This window comes from Borostomias antarcticus (genome assembly GCF_949987555.1).
Source record: "Borostomias antarcticus genome assembly, chromosome: 24".
NCBI classification, from domain to species: domain Eukaryota; kingdom Metazoa; phylum Chordata; class Actinopteri; order Stomiiformes; family Stomiidae; genus Borostomias; species Borostomias antarcticus.
This window is the reverse complement of record NC_140257.1, coordinates 18,117,176-18,137,249: the sequence shown is the minus strand read 5'-3', so window position 1 is coordinate 18,137,249 and position 20,074 is coordinate 18,117,176. Positions and strand designations below refer to the sequence as shown.

General features: G+C 47.5%; 2 protein-coding genes across 2 annotated transcripts; one reads left to right on the top strand and one right to left on the bottom strand.

Annotated features, from left to right (window-relative positions):
• Positions 1 to 4,641: 4,641 nt before the first annotated feature.
• apoda.1 (apolipoprotein Da, duplicate 1) lies at positions 4,642 to 6,217 on the bottom strand (the record flags this gene model as incomplete). The annotated part of the gene is made up of 4 exons (XM_084457754.1): positions 4,642 to 4,877; positions 5,313 to 5,398; positions 5,569 to 5,690; positions 6,101 to 6,217. The coding sequence occupies 4 exons, from the start codon at positions 6,215 to 6,217 to the stop codon at positions 4,642 to 4,644; spliced, it is 561 nt and encodes a 186-aa protein (XP_084313880.1).
• Positions 6,218 to 14,575: 8,358 nt separating this feature from the next.
• Positions 14,576 to 18,704, top strand: samd7 (sterile alpha motif domain containing 7; the record flags this gene model as incomplete). Its single annotated transcript, XM_084458358.1, has 8 exons — positions 14,576 to 14,678; positions 15,713 to 15,830; positions 15,958 to 16,082; positions 16,269 to 16,347; positions 16,621 to 17,294; positions 17,840 to 17,961; positions 18,060 to 18,170; positions 18,462 to 18,704. The coding sequence occupies 8 exons, from the start codon at positions 14,576 to 14,578 to the stop codon at positions 18,702 to 18,704; spliced, it is 1,575 nt and encodes a 524-aa protein (XP_084314484.1).
• Between the last annotated feature and the right edge of the window lie 1,370 nt (positions 18,705 to 20,074).

The following is a 20,074-nucleotide window of genomic DNA, read 5'->3' as shown; positions in this document are numbered from 1 at the left end:
AGATGGGAATGTTGACCAGTTCCAGATACCCAAGCAATTGGCCAAAATGTCAACAACAACAACAAGTTTAGAATGATTTCCATGGTATTTAGGAAAATGGCCGGTTACTGTACATAATATAGGTTACAGATGTCATATTTAAACTGCCTTGTAAGTGACAAGGTCTGGTGTCCTCAGTGAGAGGTCTGGTGTCCTCAGTGAGAGGTCTGGTGTCCTCAGTGAGAGGTCTGGGTCAGTCTGTGAGAGGTCTGGGTCAGTCTGTGAGAGGTCTGGGTCAGTCTGTGAGAGGTCTGGTGTCCTCAGTGAGAGGTCTGGTGTCCTCAGTGAGCGGTCTGGTGTCCTCGGTGAGAGGTCTGGGTCAGTCTGTGAGAGGTCTGGTGTCCTCAGTGAGAGGTCTGGGTCAGAGACCTGACGTCATTTAACATCTGTCACCAGAAGCAGCTACATACAAACACAACAAGGGAGAAAAACAACACTTTGACCAAAATTAGAGACTTTACCAAACAAAACACATAACAATAACAGTCCTGTACACCACGACACACACAGGGGACAACACCACGCACACACAGGGGACACAATAACAGTCCTGTACACCACGCACACACAGGGGACACAATAACAGTCCAGTACACCACGCACACACAGGGGACAACACCACACACACACAGGGGACACAATAACAGTCCTCTACACCACGCACACACAGGGGACAACACCACACACACACAGGGGACAACACCACACACACACAGGGGACAACACCACACACACACAGGGGACACAATAACAGTCCTGTACACCACGCACACACAGGGGACACACTAACAGTCCTGTACACCACGCACACACAGGGGACACAATAACAGTCCTGTACACCACGCACACACAGGGGACACAATAACAGTCCTGTACACCACGCACACACAGGGGACAACACCACGCACACACAGGGGACAACACCACACACACACAGGGGACAACACCACACACACACAGGGGACAACACCACGCACACACAGGGGACAACACCACACACACACAGGGGACAACACCACACACACACAGGGGACAACACCACGCACACACAGGGGACACAACTGTCATGTGGAAAATATTTAGTCAGAGGCAAGAACTCCAGGTACATATTTCTTCTTTTAAGAGACACATTTCACAACGTTGTGTGCCAATACTTACATCGCCTACTGTATGAGTGGATTTGTGAATGGATGAGTCCGATTCATCAGTATCCAGATACCTGTACTGTATGAGTGGATTTGTGAATGGATGAATCCGATTCATCAGTATCCAGATACCTGTACTGTATTAGTGGATTTGTGAATGGATGAATCCGATTCATCAGTATCCAGACACCCGTTTGCTCTCCTGGCCCTGGGTTCAAGCAGGCTCGCTGGCCGCTTCAAAAGCTTAACGTTCCACTTGAACCACTGGGATGCCTCTCCAACAAGACCATTAAATAGAGCACATATCCCTCTGCACAGGAAGTCCACCCGCTCTCCACACGTGAGACTCCACATGTTAAGTGGAAGTGTATAAGTGTCCCTGCAGAGGACACGGATCTGTGTGGCATATGGACACGTCCTGCATGTTTGATGTTTTTTGGCCGCAGGACAAGCATCACACTACATGATGAAACACACTTTGTAAAAAGAAAAAAACAGAATGTGTGCGTGTGAGAGAGGGGGGGGGTTAGGGCCAGTAAAGCAGTCCCCTGCTGCTACAGTGTTTACAGGTGGAAAACGTGCCCTAATAGATTCAATCTGCTCTCACAACACTCAAAACCTTTTTAGTCGACAGAAGGAGTGTCAACTCGAATCAAAGTTCACCTTGATCCTGTCAAGTATGACCTGCAGAAATAATGTGACGGACTTCACAGGCTGCTGGCATTCCTGATGAGCAACCAACGATCTAGTGCTAGTGGTTACCTCCACCCCAGCGACAGCGCTGGGCAAGAGGTCATGTTTTCGGTGGCGCGTGTTTATTGGTTGGTTGGTTTGTTTGTTAGCAGGATTATGCAAAAACTGCCAGACTGATTTTCATGAAACTCGGTGGAGGGTTGTAGCATGGGCCAACCTAGAACCCATTAAATATTGAAGCGGTTCCAAATCACAGAGATGGTCCATGAACCGTCCAAACATGGCCGGCCATTCACCTCCATTCATTTTTTGGACCGGCTCAGGAGCGCAAAATTCCATTCAGTGTCAATGGGGAAATTGAAACGGCCATATCTCTACATGGTTGGTTCTTTAACAGGATTACGCAAAAACTACCAGACCGATTTTCATGAAACTTGGTGGAGGGGTGTAGAATGGGCCGACTTAGAACCCATTCAACTTTGAAGCGGATCTAAATCACAGGGCAGATCCACAAAAGAAAACAAAACTTTGAACAAAGCCAACCCCCCGTGTGGGGGTGCTAGAGCAACACAGTAACATATCACTTCTACAGTTTCCCTCATGAGTGGACACATTTTCTGTCTAGTCGTTCTAGTTGTCAACAGTTCAGGCTTATTACCCGTCCCACACCCAGTACCTCCGGCCCAGCGACAGAGCAGGGCAAGAGGTATTATTTTTAGTGGCATGCGTTCGCAGGATTATGCAAAAACTACTAGACTGATTTTCATAAGTCGGAGGACGGGTGTAGCCTGGGAACTTAGAATCCATTAAATTTCGTCTGAATGACTCCCATCTCGAATCAAAATCTTGCACTTTCTGCAGAGTAGCCTAGTTTCACACCGCAGTAACACACCACACCACTTATGCTGCATTCCATTTGGCCCGTGAAGTTATGATTTACAAGATACTACTTGCCGTTTTAACAAGAACGCCCCTCTCGACTTCTCCATTCGTTAACTCGTACCACTCGGCCCTACCCCCAATTCACTCTGGAAGTCGTGAACAAGATGGCAGCTCCCTGTTCAGCAGCTGTCCAGGCTGACATGCCTCAGCTGCCAGCAGCAGTAAACACACCACCACTCACAACCTCAAGAGGCAGCAAAACACTACATTTCACCTCCTCAAACGGGCTTCTCGGTGCAGTGAGTGAAGGCAAGACCATCAAACCTGGTGTGGGACTGCTAGTAAGACCAACAAACCTGGTGTGGGACTGCTAGTAAGACCAACCAACCTGGTGTGGGACTGCTAGTAAGACCAACCAACCTGGTGTGGGACTGCTAGTAAGCCCAACACACCTGGTGTGGGACTGCTAGTAAGACCAGCAAACCTGGTGTGGGACTGCTAGTAAGACCATCAAACCTGGTGTGGGACTGCTAGTAAGACCAACACACCTGGTGTGGGACTGCTAGTAAGACCAACAAACCAGGTGTGGGACTGCTAGTAAGACCAACAAACCAGGTGTGGGACTGCTAGTAAGACCAACAAACCAGGTGTGGGACTGCTAGTAAGCCCGAACTGTTAACAACTAGGCCAACTAGACTGCAGAAAATGTCTCCACACATGAGGGACAGTTGATAATTATTTAGACTGGTAAACCTATAATCTATAGACAAAGAATCGTTAGGAATAACCTACCCTGCATTCATGGCAATAGTCCCTAAACCTTTTGTCTATGCTCAATGTGTAATTGTTCTGAAAGGCTACTGGAGGTGAGAGTCAGAATGGTGATGGTGCAGCGCAGATCAAAGGCAGAAATGAAACTCAGAATAGATTTGATGTTTGGTTTGACTCTACCTCCCCCTTGTGGCAATTTGCTTGACCGGCTACCAGGTGAGAGTGCACGTAGCAGGGCATACTCTACACGTGTTGTGAATATGTGTGTGTGTGTGTGTGTGTGTGTGGGGGGGGGGGTGTTAAATTTACAGCATGTTTCTGCATGTTTACCTTTGTAGCCATGGGGATTTTTTGTCTGTCATTCTGTTCATGAGGGTAGAACTTCCAGTAAGGGTCCATTGGTTCTGTAACTGTATCGCTGTGTTCCCCATCATTCAGCTGACATGGAGCGCTGACTCACATGTTGGACGGCGCTGAGCCCAGGGACACAGACAGAATACCACAGGCTGACTAGGAGTCACAACGAGGGACACGTGGAACTAATCACAATCACACAGGAGGGAGTCACACACACACACACACACACACACACACACACACACACACACACACACACACACACACACACACACACACACACACACACACACAATAGGACAGCCGGAGCAGGACGAGACAGACAACAGACCGCTTGTCTGAGATGAACAGCTTTTAGATCGGTTCACGTGACATTGAGTTCAGTCCATTAAACTTTATTGACTCTAATATGGAACCTCCTGCTTTTGCTTCGTGGCTTAAACATTTGAGTGAGGTCCCAACTCAAACCAACCAACTAATCAACTAACCCTTTCAGTCATTTGATTTGCCTGCAAATATCCTACTAGCCTACTGTAACAGAAAAACATTCATGATTTTAAAATATTTTAAATAATTAAGACAAAATATGACTGTACAGTATTCATCATAGCATGTTCAGCAAAGCATCTGAAAACCATCATTTGTGTCTCATTTGTGAGCTAAGACAGCAGAGGGAACCGAGCTGGGCGTTAATATTCCCTCTCCAACAGCCAGGTCTCAACAGACGTTCAGCAGACGTTCAGCAGACGTTCACTCAGAGCGCCTTGTCGCAGCCCTGCTGCTTGCTAGCGACCATCCTGCTGACGTCGATGTTGTTGTTGGTGAAGATCTCCTTGGCCTTGTTGACGGTGGCGTCCGGCAGCGAGCGCGTTCGGCCGAGGATCCAGGCGAAGTCCACGTGGAACAGCCTGAGGACGTCGGTGCAGGAGTACACCAGCGCCGAGCTCTCATAGTCCGTAGACAGGATCCAGTACGGGGAGTAGGGCAGCACTGTCAGGGGACAGACGGACAGACGGACGGACAGACAGACAGACAGACAGACAGACAGACAGACAGACAGACAGACAGGCAGACAGACAGACAGACAGACAGACAGACAGACAGACAGACAGACAGGCAGGCAGACAGACAGACAGACAGGCAGGCAGACAGACAGACAGACAGACAGACAGGCAGATAGACAGACAGACAGACAGGCAGACAGGCAGACAGACATGCAGGCAGGCAGACAGACAAAAACAAGACAGACAAAAACAAGACAGAGAAGTGCAGATCACATGAGGATCATTCCACTGATAACATCTCAAACCAGAAGCAATTGAATTATAAGGAGGCACAAAGAGGATTACAGGTATGTCACGCACGCACACACACACACACACACACACACACACACACACTCACACACACACAGGTGTTCCTCACCGTAAGAGTAGCTGATTCCCAGCTTGGCTGGGTTCTTCATGTCGTCTGTAACTCCGGTTCCTTCAATGGTTCTCAACTCTCCTTTTCTGTTATGAAAGGTCAAAAGGTCAAGTATCCTGTGATCTTCCTCTTGTCTCTATTGACTGCATACGTACTAGATAGACTCAGTCAGCTGATTCCACCATGTAGTCCATAGATGTGAATGTTATATATAATATATAATATATATATAATATTTATCCAGTGCGACACTCACAGTATTTCTGAGCTGACCACCCGAATGGTCTGGTCAGGTTTCAAGGTGAAGTTGGTCTCGATGCACCTTCCTTTCTCAAACTGGGCTGGCAGCTTGCCGATCTCGAACCATCTCCCCATGAACTACAACCAGGGAGACATGGTCCTCACAGGGAGGCTAGTAGAACAACATCTTATTCAAACGGTTGGGTGACCTAGTATCCACCTAGACAACTAGATTTAATCACAACTGACATGTTGCCTTGACGGACTGGTCATGTGTGTTGGACAGGCGTTGATGGACTGGTCATGTGTGTTGGACAGGCCTTGATGGACTGGTCATGTGTGTTGGACAGGCCTTGATGGACTGGTCATGTGTGTTGGACAGGCGTTGACGGACTGGTCATGTGTGTTGGACAGGCCTTGATGGACTGGTCATGTGTGTTGGACAGGCCTTGATGGACTGGTCATGTGTGTTGGACCGGCGTTGTGAGACTGAGGCGTGTGTTGGACAGGCGTTGTGAGACTGAGGCGTGTGTTTACGGGTGCGGTACCTTCTTGATGCTGAAGCTGGGCTGGACCGCTGGTTCTGGGCACGGACCCCAGTGGGGCACCTGGGCGCTGATGAGGGGCAGGAAGAGGAGCAGAACGAGGGCGAACGACGGCCTCATGGTCACCGGAGAGGGACGGAATCTAAATGTTGGGTTAAAACCTCCGTCAAGCATAAGAGCGCTGCAGCTGGGTGTCCTAGACAGGCTGTACTACGCCCAGGCCTCGACCACAACACTGAGGTTTGGGTCTTCAACACCCATCTTTACACCTTGGAGAATGTTGGATCATTACATATTAAACTGAATATCGGTATTCATAACTGTATATATAAAAGCAAGTAAGTGGTTTTAAAACATGTGCACTTACAAACCATCTACAGTAACATGAGTTATTACATCTCATTTGACAATGGACAACAATGGTCACTCGTACTATCTAATGGTTAAGACACAATATTAAGATTTTTTCTTAGGAACTGATGATTATTCTCAAGAAAAGAAAAACAATGCAAATACATCAGTAGCCTAAAGAAATCCCCCACCAATTATTATTGTACTGGCTCAGGAAATAGCACCATAAACTAAACACAATAACACACAAAACAACTGAGCTTACTGAAAGTAAACACATTTTCTAAATAAAAAATAAAACATATTTGTCATGTTTTTCTTATACACTGTAAAGATATGCTTTCAAATGCTATTCTACAATGTTCATCAGCAGTAAGCAGGGTCTCTTACCTCTGTGCACCTTTGGTAGAGATATCAGCTCCAGCCCTGAGGGTTGTGGTTTTATAAGAGACGTTATCTCTCCAGGGAGGGTGTAGAGATATCAGCTCCAGCCCTGAGGGTTGTGCTTTTAGAAGAGACGTTAGCTCAGCAGGGAGGGTGTAGAGATATCAGCTCCAGCCCTGAGGGTTGTGCTTTTAGAAGAGACGTTAGCTGTCTGAGGTCACGCCACACGAGGGCTACGGCTCCTGAATGAGGCCCTTTGTAGATGCGAGGGCTTATTTCAGACAGATTGTAAACAATTAGCTAATTGAAGTCATAGGGGACATACCAGAATAAATGTTATAACACAATCTGTGTGTTAATTCAGATGGCCGGTGGTTCTCTGGCGTGCTGAGAGGGAGGAGGGAGGATGACCGGAGCAGATCCTCACATGCTCCACTTCCACAGACACACAGCGCTTCGCTTGGCCTGTTCCCTGTCAAGGTCATTTTGGGGGCTATTTATTGAGGAAATGTACCAAAAAGTGTGTGAATGATATTGGTATGAGCACATACAACAACACACGAGTCTAATCTTACTGGTGAATTCTTCTCACATCACAGAACACACGTCTTAGTCGTAGCACGCAGACTCTTAATAAGACAAGTATGAGTAATAACATATTCATTCAACTCCATGTTGTGACTAACCATGTATCTCAATATACATTTGATAGGAACATGTAGACATATTATTTATTAGTTAATACTGGCAATTGTACATTACAAAAACTGTGTAAATACAAAATACAGTGCGAAGAAAATGTTATATATTGCACTGTATTTTGTTTGCACTGTATTTTGTATTTGTACTGTTTTTATATTCCATTTGCTCTGGCATGTCTTTGCACTGTCCTGCACCCTGTCCTGTCCTGTCCTGTCCTGTCCTGCACCCTGCCCTGTCCTGTCCTGTCCTGTCCTGTCCTGTCCTGTCCTGTCCTGTCCTGTCCTGTCCTGTGCCTATCCTATCCTGTCCTGTCCTGTCCTGTCCTGTCCTGTCTTGTCCTGTCTTGTCTTGTCCTGTCCTGTCCTGTCCTGTCTTGTCCTGTCCTGTCCTGTCTTGTCCTGTCCTGTCCTGTCCTGTCTTGTCCTGTCCTGTCTTGTCCTGTCCTGTCCTGTCCTGTCCTGTCCTGCCCTGTCTTGTCCTGTCCTGTCCTGTCCTGTCCTGTCTTGTCTTGTCCTGTCCTGTCCTGTCTTGTCCTGTCTTGTCTTGTCCTGTCCTGTCCTGTCCTGTCCTGTCCTGTCTTGTCCTGTCCTGTCCTGTCTTGTCTTGTCCTGTCCTGTCCCTGTCCTGTCCTGTCTTGTCCTGTCCTGTCCTGTCTTGTCTTGTCCTGTCCTGTCCTGTCCCTGTCCTGTCCTGTCCTGTCCTGTCCCCCTGTCCTGTCCTGCCCTGTCCTGTCCTGTCCTGTCCTGTCCTGTCCTGTCCTGTCCTGTCCTGTCCCTGTCCTGTCCTGTCTTGTCCTGCAGTATGTCTTCTGAAACAGCGTCTGACTCACCCTGGTCAGATTCCTAGTATGTGTGAACCATATACATGACCAATAAAACGGATCTTGAACTGTGAATCTGTAGTTATTTTAGTTATATGGAGCTATCCAGAAAAGGTGCAATATACAGTGTAGCTACATTAAATAACTAAATAGAGAACCAGTAACAGCAGCTTGGGAACAGAGAACCAGTAACAGCAGCTTGGGAACAGAGAACCAGTAACAGCAGCTTGGAAACAGCTTTCAATTTGCACATGTTATGTCAGACCTCTCTCTCCCCCCTCCTTCTCTCTCTCCCCTCTTCTCTCTCCCTCCCACCATGTGGACAGGAATCGAACCGCCGACCCTACGATCATTATCAATCAATCAATCAATCAAAGCTTTATTTATATAGCGCATTTCATACCCAGAGGCAACACAATGCGCTTTACAGAGAACAAGGGAGGTGGGCATACGACCCACTCTCTACATATTCCAGAGGGAAGCAAAAAAACAGTAATCACCCGGGGGCCAGATAAGTGAGCTGTAAAAATTCTTCCCTGACCCCTCTCAACAAGGCGATCAAGCAAGCTCCTGGAGTATGTTTGTCTACCGGCTAAGAACATTTATAGAGCAATAAATAACATTAAATTACATTTTCAGAGTAAGAGAGGCTAATAACATCATAGGAGAGACATGGCAAACATTGGTGTGTGTGTGTGTGTGCGTGAATGTGCCTGGGCCCAGATAGAGGCAGGGTCAGGGGTAGGATCGGGGTAGGAAAAGGATACGGACCCGGGTTAGGGTGAGGGGAAGGGGATCTGAGCCCAGGACTGGTGTCTGTCAGTGTGTGTGTGAGTGTGCCTGGGTCCAGCTAGAGGCAGAGGTCAGGGGTAGGGTGCACACAGTCTAGTAGCACACAGAGCCATATATAGAGCAATACATTACGTCAAACTACATTTTCAGAGCAAGAAAGGCTAAGAGCATCATGGGAGAGGTGTGGCAAACACTAATGTGTGTCTGTGTGTGTGTGCGTGCCTGGGCCCCGATAGAGGCAGGGGTTGGGGTAGACGACCCTCTCTACCAACTGAGCCACAGCCGCCCCAATATGGCTCCTGGAATCAGCCTGTATTTTAATAATGCCTTTTATTCAGATGCCAGTCATTAAAATGTAGAACTGTCCCTTTAAACTATCTAGAATTCAATGTGATTCATGATTGATAGCAGCATAGAGCTTCTACCGTGCTGTCCTGTATTAAACCATTACAAAGTCCTTATTCTCTCCTGCTGCACGGCAAAGATCTTTAGTGTTCAGTAACTGTGGTCTGACAGAGAAACTCTGCCTGGCGCCTGCTGTGGGCTTCTACATTGGTGTGTGTGTGTGTGTGTGTGTGTGTGTCTGTATGTGTCTGTGTGTGTGTGTCTGTGTGTGTGTGTGTGTTTTAGGTGTCTGACAAATAGAGAGAGTGTGTGTGTACCGTATGTGTGTGTACTGTGTGTGTGTGTGTGTGTGTTTGTGGACACTAGATGGCGCTATGCTTCCCAATGTGAGCCCACTATCGACCCCTGGGTCTTCTGAGTGCTTTAGCTCACTGTGGTAAAGTCTGGCTAAGAAGACGATGCTAATTTAGGTTGTAGGCATCTTCCACAACACATCTGGTCCCTTTCTTGCTTCTGAGTTCATCTGCACCATGAAGGGAACACAAATATTTTATACTTTTTTATGTGTTCTTTTTTATCCTGTATTAATCCCCCTGTTTACATCAGGCTTGTTGTTGTTGTTGTTGTTGTTGTTGTTGTTATACTGTATTAACCACCTGTTTACATCAGGCTTGTTGTTGTTGTTGTCTGTATTAATCTTCTGCTCTTCTATCTCCAACATGTTCCCTATTCCTTACATAGTGCACTACATAATATGTCCGCCGTGTTCAAATTCTCAACTCTGTTGTGGGTCAGAATAGCTAGAAAAGCCTGTTGGCTTGCATACTGCCAAACATGATAGGATGTAGTAGGACATCCTGGTATTTTTGCCATACTGCATGTGGCATACTATGTATTGGGATATACAGTACTACATATTTTTGGCATACTATATAGTATGAATGACGCTTAGAGCGCCACCTACTGGTGACAGGAAGTTTAGCTCAGTACTGGACACCGAAATAGCACACCCTTTAACGGCGCCACACCCCGTCACACGTGGGGTGCGAGGGCCCGCTCACTGCTGCTTGCAGCCCTAGTTAATATTCATTTCTCCGCGTGAGAATTGTAAAGTGTGGTGTGTGAGCGTGAGTGAGAAGAGGCTGAAATGCGTGTCTCACTTGGCAGCGCCGCTACTACTACTGCAGCCTAGTACTAGTACACAACTCAACCAGCTGCAGGCCATGCTGTGGTGGGTGAGCACACACGGACTACTACTGTAGCCTAGTACTAGTACACAATTCAACCAGCTGCAGGCCATGCGGTGGTGGGTGAGCACACACGGACAGATTAGCACCCTGAGAGGATGATCCGGCACTACATTCACAAGGATTTATAGCAAATTACCAGCTAGCAAAGTTATGGCCAAGCAATGTAGTCATGGGTAGTCTCAGTACAAGTCCTCAAACAAGACCCCCGATGAAAACAAAACACCTGTAGCCCCCCCCCCCAAACCAGCCCCAGGCTGCTGCCCTGTCCGTGGCTACTGGCCAGTACAGACCTACTTTTTGCCATCGGAAAAGGAAGCAAAGCACTTAGGTGTCTTAACCGCGGCCTAAAGTGCTAACAAGGGATTAGTGAGGTAAATGTTGAAAGAGGTTTAGCCTCCACGCTTAGGCCAGCGCTGCTGGAGTCATGGTGATGTCAGGGAAGGGAGGGCTTAACCCAGGAGATAAAGACAGCTAATGGAGATGAAATTAATCTGTATTTACAGGTCTTTTTTGGTTTAGGCTGTTAGTTGGCACAAGAGTGTAGTTGGTCGATTGGTCAGAGAGAGGCCTGGTCCATTCGGGAGGTTGAGAGAGAGCCAGGCTGCACCCGATCAGCAGTGTGGTCAACGTTTTATTTGGATTTTAATTAGATTTTGTTTTCAGCTCCTTGGTTTATTTTGTCTGATCAATTGGGTCAACTTAGCTCCAAGCTGTTCTCAACAGCAGGCCTGTCCAGGTGAGTCAGAACCGGTCTCCTCCTAGCGCTCTACTGGCCTTCACCTGGTTGGCTGGTCGGCTGGTTCAATCATTTCTCATTCTGATGTGATTATTATTCTGATGTGATTATTATTCTGATGTGATTATGGTTAAGGACCATTCTAATTACTCCACTCGTCTAATGCACGATAGGACGGATTTTGAAAGGGGAAAAAAAGGAAAAAAAACTAAAAGTTGTGATTGAGTGTAGGTACATTTTTACAATGTTAAACTGATTATCTCTTTGGGAAAATATTTTCAGATCAATATAATAATGTTTCATCATCAGAGAGGTCTGAGTATTACTGTAAGGACCATACTGTTTAACTCCAAGCATCTGCGTACGTCCTCATTTGTGAATGATTAAATACTGTACATCCATGTGACTGACCAATGAGGAATATAACTATGTTTTAGATTCAAGATTTAAATATAGATATCACTGTATGTGCATAATGATTCCAGATACAGGTATGGATATCACTGTATGTTCTTTTGTATTGCAACTTTATGATAACTGATGTGTCTAGTCTTTTCCCAGTGTATATGAATACTTTAGTCTAGAGATATATACAGTATATTGTAAATTAACCCCCCAAAAAATATTTACATTTAAAGTTATTGTTTTTTCATTTCTTAGAATTATTAATCTTTTGATGTTGTTAATTTGAACCAGATGATAGAACCTAAAGAGCGTGTATTCACTTCTTCCAGGTTCCCAGCTGGCTATAGGCCTACTGTAGAACAGTTATATGAGAATGTATGGCTACTGTAGCATTAGTATGTCCTGGAGAGGATTATGAGGGCTAGACAAAGCCTGTCTTGTCTGATATGACCTCCTCAGGGCTTCATGGACTGTAAGTCGTCAGCAATTTTCGCTTAAATCATTCCTGTAATGGGATTATCCAGGCAGGCCGCAGGTCCAGGCAGTCCAAGTCCTCAGCTGCTCTGCATGTCCCTCAGCTGCTCTGCATGTCCCTCAGCTGCTCTGCATGTCCCTCAGCTGCTCTGCATGTCCCTCAGCTGCTCTGCATGTCCAAGCCCTCAGCTGCTCTGCATGTCCCTCAGCTGCTCTGCATGTCCCTCAGCTGCTCTGCATGTCCCTCAGCTGCTCTGCATGTCCCTCAGCTGCTCTGCATGTCCCTCAGCTGCTCTGCACATGCATGGGAGATCTGAACTTTTTTTAAAGATATTTCACAAATGTATTTTAATTTATGTTCCTAAAATGTTTAATGAACTTGACTGTGATATAAATATATATAAATGGTAAATGGAGTGTACTTATATAGTGCTTATCCACTTATATAGCTCATCCAAAGTGCTTTACAATGGCCTCTCACTCACCCATTCACACATTCACACACACGCTGTATTTCTTTAAACCAATCACAATCGTCTTGGGCGGAGTGGTTGCTAGGTTGGTGTTGCTTCACGTATTCTGGAGGATTGAACCTGATTGGGCGGGAAAATCTTCCGTCCCCCACTGATTGGGCAGTAATAAACTAATCACAAGGCTTATCCCCAAAACCCCCATCTGGTGAGTCAAACTAGTAATGTAACAACTCACAGTTGGTCTCCTTTCCAATCAAACAACTCAATGTAAATAAATGTTGTTTAGTGTGAAAGGGGGCGTTTGCTGATAAGCAGACCTACAGTAGGAAGAACCTGACAGACAGACACACTCTTCTGGTTCAAGTTCATGCAAGTCCCACTCTTCCTCCTTGTAGGATTAATGACTGATTAAGAGTTGTTTTTCCAGTTGAGCTGTGCCCATCCTCTGGAATAGCAGCCTGCAGACACATACAGTCATGCTTTGTTTGAATATATAATCCCGTTTGTTGAGTTGGAGATTGGAGTTGATTTGATCACTAATTGGGTGAGTTTCGTTCATTTACTCAAGACAAAATCACAACACATGGAACACTTACAAAATCATTTGGAATCTGTGGGCTGTGTTCAGACATCCTAGAGACATTTACTAGTGCAGATGATCTGTTGAAACTTCCCAGGGTGCAATAGGCTGTGCTGGCTTTGACATGGCCCAGAACCTGTAGGAGGACATGTAGAAACCTGAAACACATCCATCAAGTCTGAATTCTCTAGCTCTTGTCTGTGTATGTGTTGCAGACTCTGGTGTCAGGCTCTGCTAACCAGCACCACACTCTGACATAAACCGCTTGCATCCCAGATCTGTCCCGAGGTGTTTTTAGGACATCTCGGGGCTAATGGGGGCTAATAGGCTTAGCTCTCAGGGCGTGTTGTCCAGGATGCTTACAGGCAAGGTTTGCTGAGGGTAAAACTCTAAACGCCCAGATTACCTCCAACACATCCCGTTAGGGTGCTGTATAGCCAGGACTTAGCTAATAGGATCCTGGGGGAGGCTGGGGGCTGGGAGGGAGGTTAGGGGGCTGGGAGGGAGGGTAGGGGGATGGGAGGGAGGTTAGGGGGATGGGAGGGAGGGTAAGGGGATGGGGGTAGGGGGATGGGAGGGAGGGTAAGGGGATGGGAGGGAGGGTAGGGGGCTAGAAGGGAGGGTAGGGGGCTGGAAGGGAGGTTAGGGGGATGGGAGGGAGGGTAGGGGGCTGGGAGGGTAGGGGGATGGGAGGGAGGCTAAGGGGATGGGAGGGAGGGTAGGGGGATGGGGGTAGGGGGATAGGGGTAGGGGGCTGGGAGGGTAGGGGGATGGGAGGGAGGGTAAGGGGATGGGAGGGAGGATGCTGGCCGGATCAGCAGGACCAGCAACACCAGGGTCAGCAGATGTTGCCGGCAGACTGCCGGACTAACAGGGATTCCTGCTTGAGGACACTTGGGCACACTGCCGGAAGCTGGGGTCGAACCGGGGACCTTGTGATCCCCATCCGGCCGCTCTGCCTCCTGAGCTACGTGCCGCCTCGCAGTGAAGTAACCCACATCAACATGTGTTTCAGAGCAGAAAAACAACCCTTTGGCTGTCCCTCTGGACAGAGAGACGAGTCTTCTGGAGGACACGGATCCCCCTGGACAGAGAGACGAGTCTTCTGGAGGACACGGATCCCCCTGGACAGAGAGACAAGTCTTCTGGGGAACTCAGATCACGCCATGACTCCGAGGGAGCAGCTGCGTAAGATGACATCACTGGGGGAGCAGGGGACGCTGGACGAGAAGCACTGGTACCGCCTGGTGAACGGCATGTCTGCCGGAGGTGAGGGGGGTGACCAGGGCCACACACCACGCCGGGGGGGGGGTCAGGAGGGTGACTAGGGCCACACACCACGCCGGGGCGGTCAGGGGCGTGACCAGGGCCACAGACCACAGCATGTCTCTGCCGAGGGGTCAGGGGGGTGACCAGGGCCACAGACTGTTAAAGTCGTTCACTTAACCAAATCTGTACTTGGAGCGAGCTGAATCAGGTGTATTGGGCTTGAACAACAAATACGCATTCTGTAAGAGCGCTTAATACCCAAACCCCGCACTTACAGTAACACAGCCCACAATATTCATCACCACACTGTATAGCAGGGTGTCACTGGTGTGTGGGGGTGTTGTGTTGGATGTCAGTGGTGTGGTGGTGTTACATGTCAGTCATGCGTGTTGTGTTACATGTCAGTCATGCGTGTTGTGTTACATGTCAGTCATGCGTGTTGTGTTACATGTCAGTCATGCGTGTTGTGTTGCATGTCAGTCATGCGTGTTGTGTTACATGTCAGTCATGCGTGTTGTGTTGCATGTCAGTCATGCGTGTTGTGTTGCATGTCAGTCATGCGTGTTGTGTTGCATGTCAGTCATGCGTGTTGTGTTACATGTCAGTCATGCGTGTTGTGTTGCATGTCAGTCATGCGTGTTGCGTTACATGTCAGTCATGCGTGTTGTGTTGCATGTCAGTCATGCGTGTTGTGTTACATATCAGTCATGCGTGTTGTGTTGCATGTCAGTCATGCGTGTTGTGTTGCATGTCAGTCATGCGTGTTGTGTTGCATGTCAGTCATGCGTGTTGTGTTACATGTCAGTCATGCGTGTTGTGTTGCATGTCAGTCATGCGTGTTGTGTTGCATGTCAGTCATGCGTGTTGTGTTGCATGTCAGTCATGCGTGTTGTGTTACATGTCAGTCATGCGTGTTGTGTTACATGTCAGTCATGCGTGTTGTGTTGCATGTCAGTCATGCGTGTTGTGTTGCATGTCAGTCATGCGTGTTGTGTTACATGTCAGTCATGCGTGTTGTGTTGCGTTGTCCTCAGAGCTGCGTCAGAGGCAGGAGATGATGATGAGGACCCAGATGGCCATGGCTCCTCAGATCCTGGCGCAGGGACAGAGGCTGCAGGGCTCCCCCCAGTTTGACCCGCGCTTCATGGAGAGGTGCGCCCCGCCCCTTCCCCCCAAACCACAAATAAGACTTGTTTCAGAAGCTGTTTAGGATGCACAAACACTGAATTCTGTTCCGTTAAACCTTGTTGCAGGCTTAACCTTTCTTCTCACTCCACAGAGAGATGGTCCCTCCCTCGGAGATGGTGTCGTCCGAGGCCAGGCAGATGCACCTGGGAGCCCACCTGGGCGCTCCCATGCCCCCACACGCCAACGCCATGCCTGGGAGGGGCTTCCCTGGAGCAGGTGAGCGAGAACGCACAGGTATCCAACGTGGGCAGGAAACAAAGGGACGTTCAGTATGACATCCACGACATCTGATATGTGAGATACATAATTCTGCTCTGTCCACGTACCGATCAGCAAGTTATCCTCACATCACCGTTCAACTCAACATTCCTCTTCTTCCCTCCCTCCGTCGCCTGCTGCTAGGATACCGCTTCCTGCCCTCAGAACCCATGGAAACAGTTGCTCGGCGACAGGAGCTCATTCACAAGCAGAATATTGCCAGGTACAGTATGGTCACTGTCTGTCTGTCTCAGCCTTCTCCCAAGATGTGTCAAAAACATGCCATCATACGTCACTGGAAATAGCTATATAAACATATAAAATGCAGAAGGTAACATGAAATACAAAGCTCCTCAACCTATATATCATATCTGTCTGGTGTTGGTCTGCTGAGAATTCACTCACTATACGGCACTTGGCAGCTATCATTTGATCACACAAAGGAGACTAAGCCATGTAAAGGTTTGTGAAAGCGGCGTGTTTGTGTCTCATTCAGGATGGAGATGAACGCCATCCTGCACCAGAAGGAGCTGGAGAGCGCCCACCAGAAGGGCCTGCTGGGCATGGAGAGTGGCGTGATGTACCCGTCCAACGCCATGGCGTTCAGAGGGCGCCAGCGTCTCTCCGACGGCCATGACGTCTTCGTCCACCGCACCACTCTGGAAGACCTGCAGGCCAACAGCCTCCTCATGTCCTCTAGCCCCGCCCCCTACCCACAAATCACCTCGCTGCAGAGGGAGAGGGGGCGGAGGGCTGGCAGGAGGGCGGCCAATCACAAGAGCGCGGAGAGTCAGGTGACCGGTCAGAAGGGCCAATCGGAGGACAAGGGCGCGGAGCAGAGTCCGGGCGCAGCCTCAGGGGAGGAGAAGGAGGCGGAGGGGAAAGGGGACGCGGACGGGGAGGCGGTCGGCGGCAAGACACACCCAACAAAGATGGACGCCGAGCTCACGGCAGGAGGCAGGAAGAACTACAAAGAGGCGGAGCAAGGCTTGCACAAGAGCCAAGATGGATGCTCTGACGGGCCCAGCTGCAACAGTGGAGCTGGAGATAAGGACATCCCGAGCCAATGCTCCGCCTTCCAGGAGAAGTTCCTGTATCCGCCACCTGGCGGCGCCATGGCGGGCATGCCTTACATGTTCCCCGCACCAGGAAACGGCCTGTTTACACCAGGTGTGTTCTGAGGTCTCATCACAATCACTCTAGGGTAATTCAGAGCAGTAACCCAGTTCTCTTTAAAGTCGCACTGAAACGGACGTTTGAGATCATCTAACTTCCGTAGTTGACGTATTTCCGACGCAAACAAGCTATGATGGCGGGACATATGTTTAGAGGAATTTGATTGGAACATTGACAAGTGGACGGGTTTTAAGAACTTTAGACAGATTCGATAGAAGGATAGCGTTGATTGACGGGTGGATGTTGTGAGATTATTGGCCTAAAATCTAAGGTACCTGTTGTCATCATTGCACGTGACCTACCGTTTTCCAGGAAGTAAGAAATGATATACTTTGATATAAGAATACAACAAAAGTAGAATTTTGTGATTTCTTTGGGATATATATCGTTGAATAGGTGAACACTATGACCAATTATGTGAACCAAAATGGGACAGAATGCTTTTACTGGCAGCCAGTAGCCTATGTACGGTGAATCTACTGCGTGTTTTACTATATGTTATTTTGGTTATATGTTTTACTATATGTTATTTTGGTCAGGAACACCTAATCTCTTTCTCAACGGGGACGATATATCTTCTCTGGAAGATATCAGGAAGTGGACCGTGGATGACGTTTCCGCCTTCATCGCCAACATACCCAGCTGCTCTGAGTACGCTCAGGTCAGTGGCTTTGCTCTGAATCCTTTACCGTGTAAATCTTTCAATTCTTCAAGTTGCGTAGCTCATCTGTCCGCTGGTGGAACTCTTCTTCTCTGCAGACGTTCAAGGACCACATGATTGACGGCGAAACCCTGCCTCTCCTGACGGAGGAGCATCTGCTGGACACGCTGGGGCTCAAACTGGGCCCTGCACTCAAGATCAGATCTCAGGTCTGTTGTGGTCTTCTCTGTCCCCTGTGTTCCAGAACATGTGCAGAGACATTGTCTCTGAATCAAACCTAAAAAAAAAAATCATCATTGTGAATTAATTTAGTTGACTGTATGCTACTACACAATACAACACAATACTGGTATATATGAAGGTTTTCAGAGCATACTCTGTTTTCACTGAGTGCTACACAATACAACAGAATACTGATATATATGATTGATTGATTGATTGATTGATTGATATATACAGTATCAGGGTTTTCAGAGCATACTCTCTGTTTTCACCACAAGGTGTCCCGTCGCCTGGGAAACACGCTGTACATGATGAACCTTCCGCTCTCTGGCCACGCCCCCCCGACGGCGCCTGAGAAGCCAGCAGACCAGAGGTCAGAGGTCGGCTCCCCAGCCCACTGCCACAGCGTGGATATGATGGGGAGTCCCGGTACCAGAGACACGGAGCTCCTCAGAACCACGGAGACGCTCGCTGAGACGGAACCGCCGTCTCCGCCCGGCGCTGGCGCAGAGAGCGCGTGAACCGGAAGGACGTCCCGTGGCCGGTGTTTGAAGCTGCTAATTAGCTAATTAACTCTCTCGTAGAAGGTGTTCGGGTTTCTAGTGTGTAAGCTGTGAAGAGCATGGTGTTTAAGCAGTGAAGAGCATGGTGTTTTGTAAGGGATCAGTGAAGAGCATGGTGTTTTGTAAGGGATCAGTGAAGAGCATGGTGTTTTGTAAGGGATCAGTGAAGAGCATGGTGTTTTGTAAGGGAGCAGTGAAGAGCATGGTGTTTTGTAAGGGATCAGTGAAGAGCATGGTGTTTTGTAAGGGAGCAGTGAAGAGCATGGTGTTTTGTAAGGGATCTGTGAAGAGCATGGTGTTTTGTAAGGGATCAGTGAAGAGCATGGTGTTTTGTAAGGGAGCAGTGAAGAGCATGGTGTTTTGTAAGGGAGCAGTGAAGAGCATGGTGTTTTGTAAGGGATCAGTGAAGAGCATGGTGTTTTGTAAGGGATCAGTTCAGATGTTTGGTACTTTCTTTTTCACCATGTTCGGCAACTTTCAATCTTTCAGGAGCGTCACGTAGCTAGTTATACTGACCTGGAGATGATGTAGATACTAGTCATGTAGCTAGTAATACTGAACTGATGATGTTGATCTTGTTCTTGTTCTTGTTCTTGTTCTGGGGAAAAACACGATGAGAAAGCCATTGTCCTCTTGTTTGGACAATAACTATAAACTATGAACCCTGAGAAATGAAACTGCCCCAAACCCACCCATTGTTTATTACGAGAATGTAGGCTAGTGGAAATAACTTTTTATCAAATAAAATAAATAATTTAAATAATTACATGTTAATGAATGCTTAATTTTAAGAAATGTGCATGACTACATTCAGCAAGCAAAATATGAAATATATCAAAGTAGCCAGTATTTACTTAGGCTTAAGTATTTTGTTGCAGAAGTAAATAAGTGGAAATTATATTTTATTTTAAATTATATTTATTTCGTAATTTTAACATATTTCAAGACTTATAACAACACTGGAAATTCTCATCATACAGTTTTGGGGTAAATCTAATGGAAGGGAAGGGCTTTTAGATTCAGAGTGGTTTGGCTGGAGCAACTTCATGGAAAAAGGTTCCTTATAAGAACCCTTTTCAGTTCCATAAGACGTGCTGTGTGGAACCTCTGATAATTGCTTTGAAAGTTGCTGTGGATTTTCTTAGAAGCCCTCATCAGTAGGCGATACACAGCCAGCAGCAAGCAGGATCATGCCTTCTTGAAAAATGTCTGGCATTATGTCCAGGGGCCAATTGTGTTATGGCCCACTACTTAAACATGTAATATACTGTGGGCTAGTCTAAAATTGGCCTTACACTTTGTTGTGGATTTGTCATTGAGTCTATTTT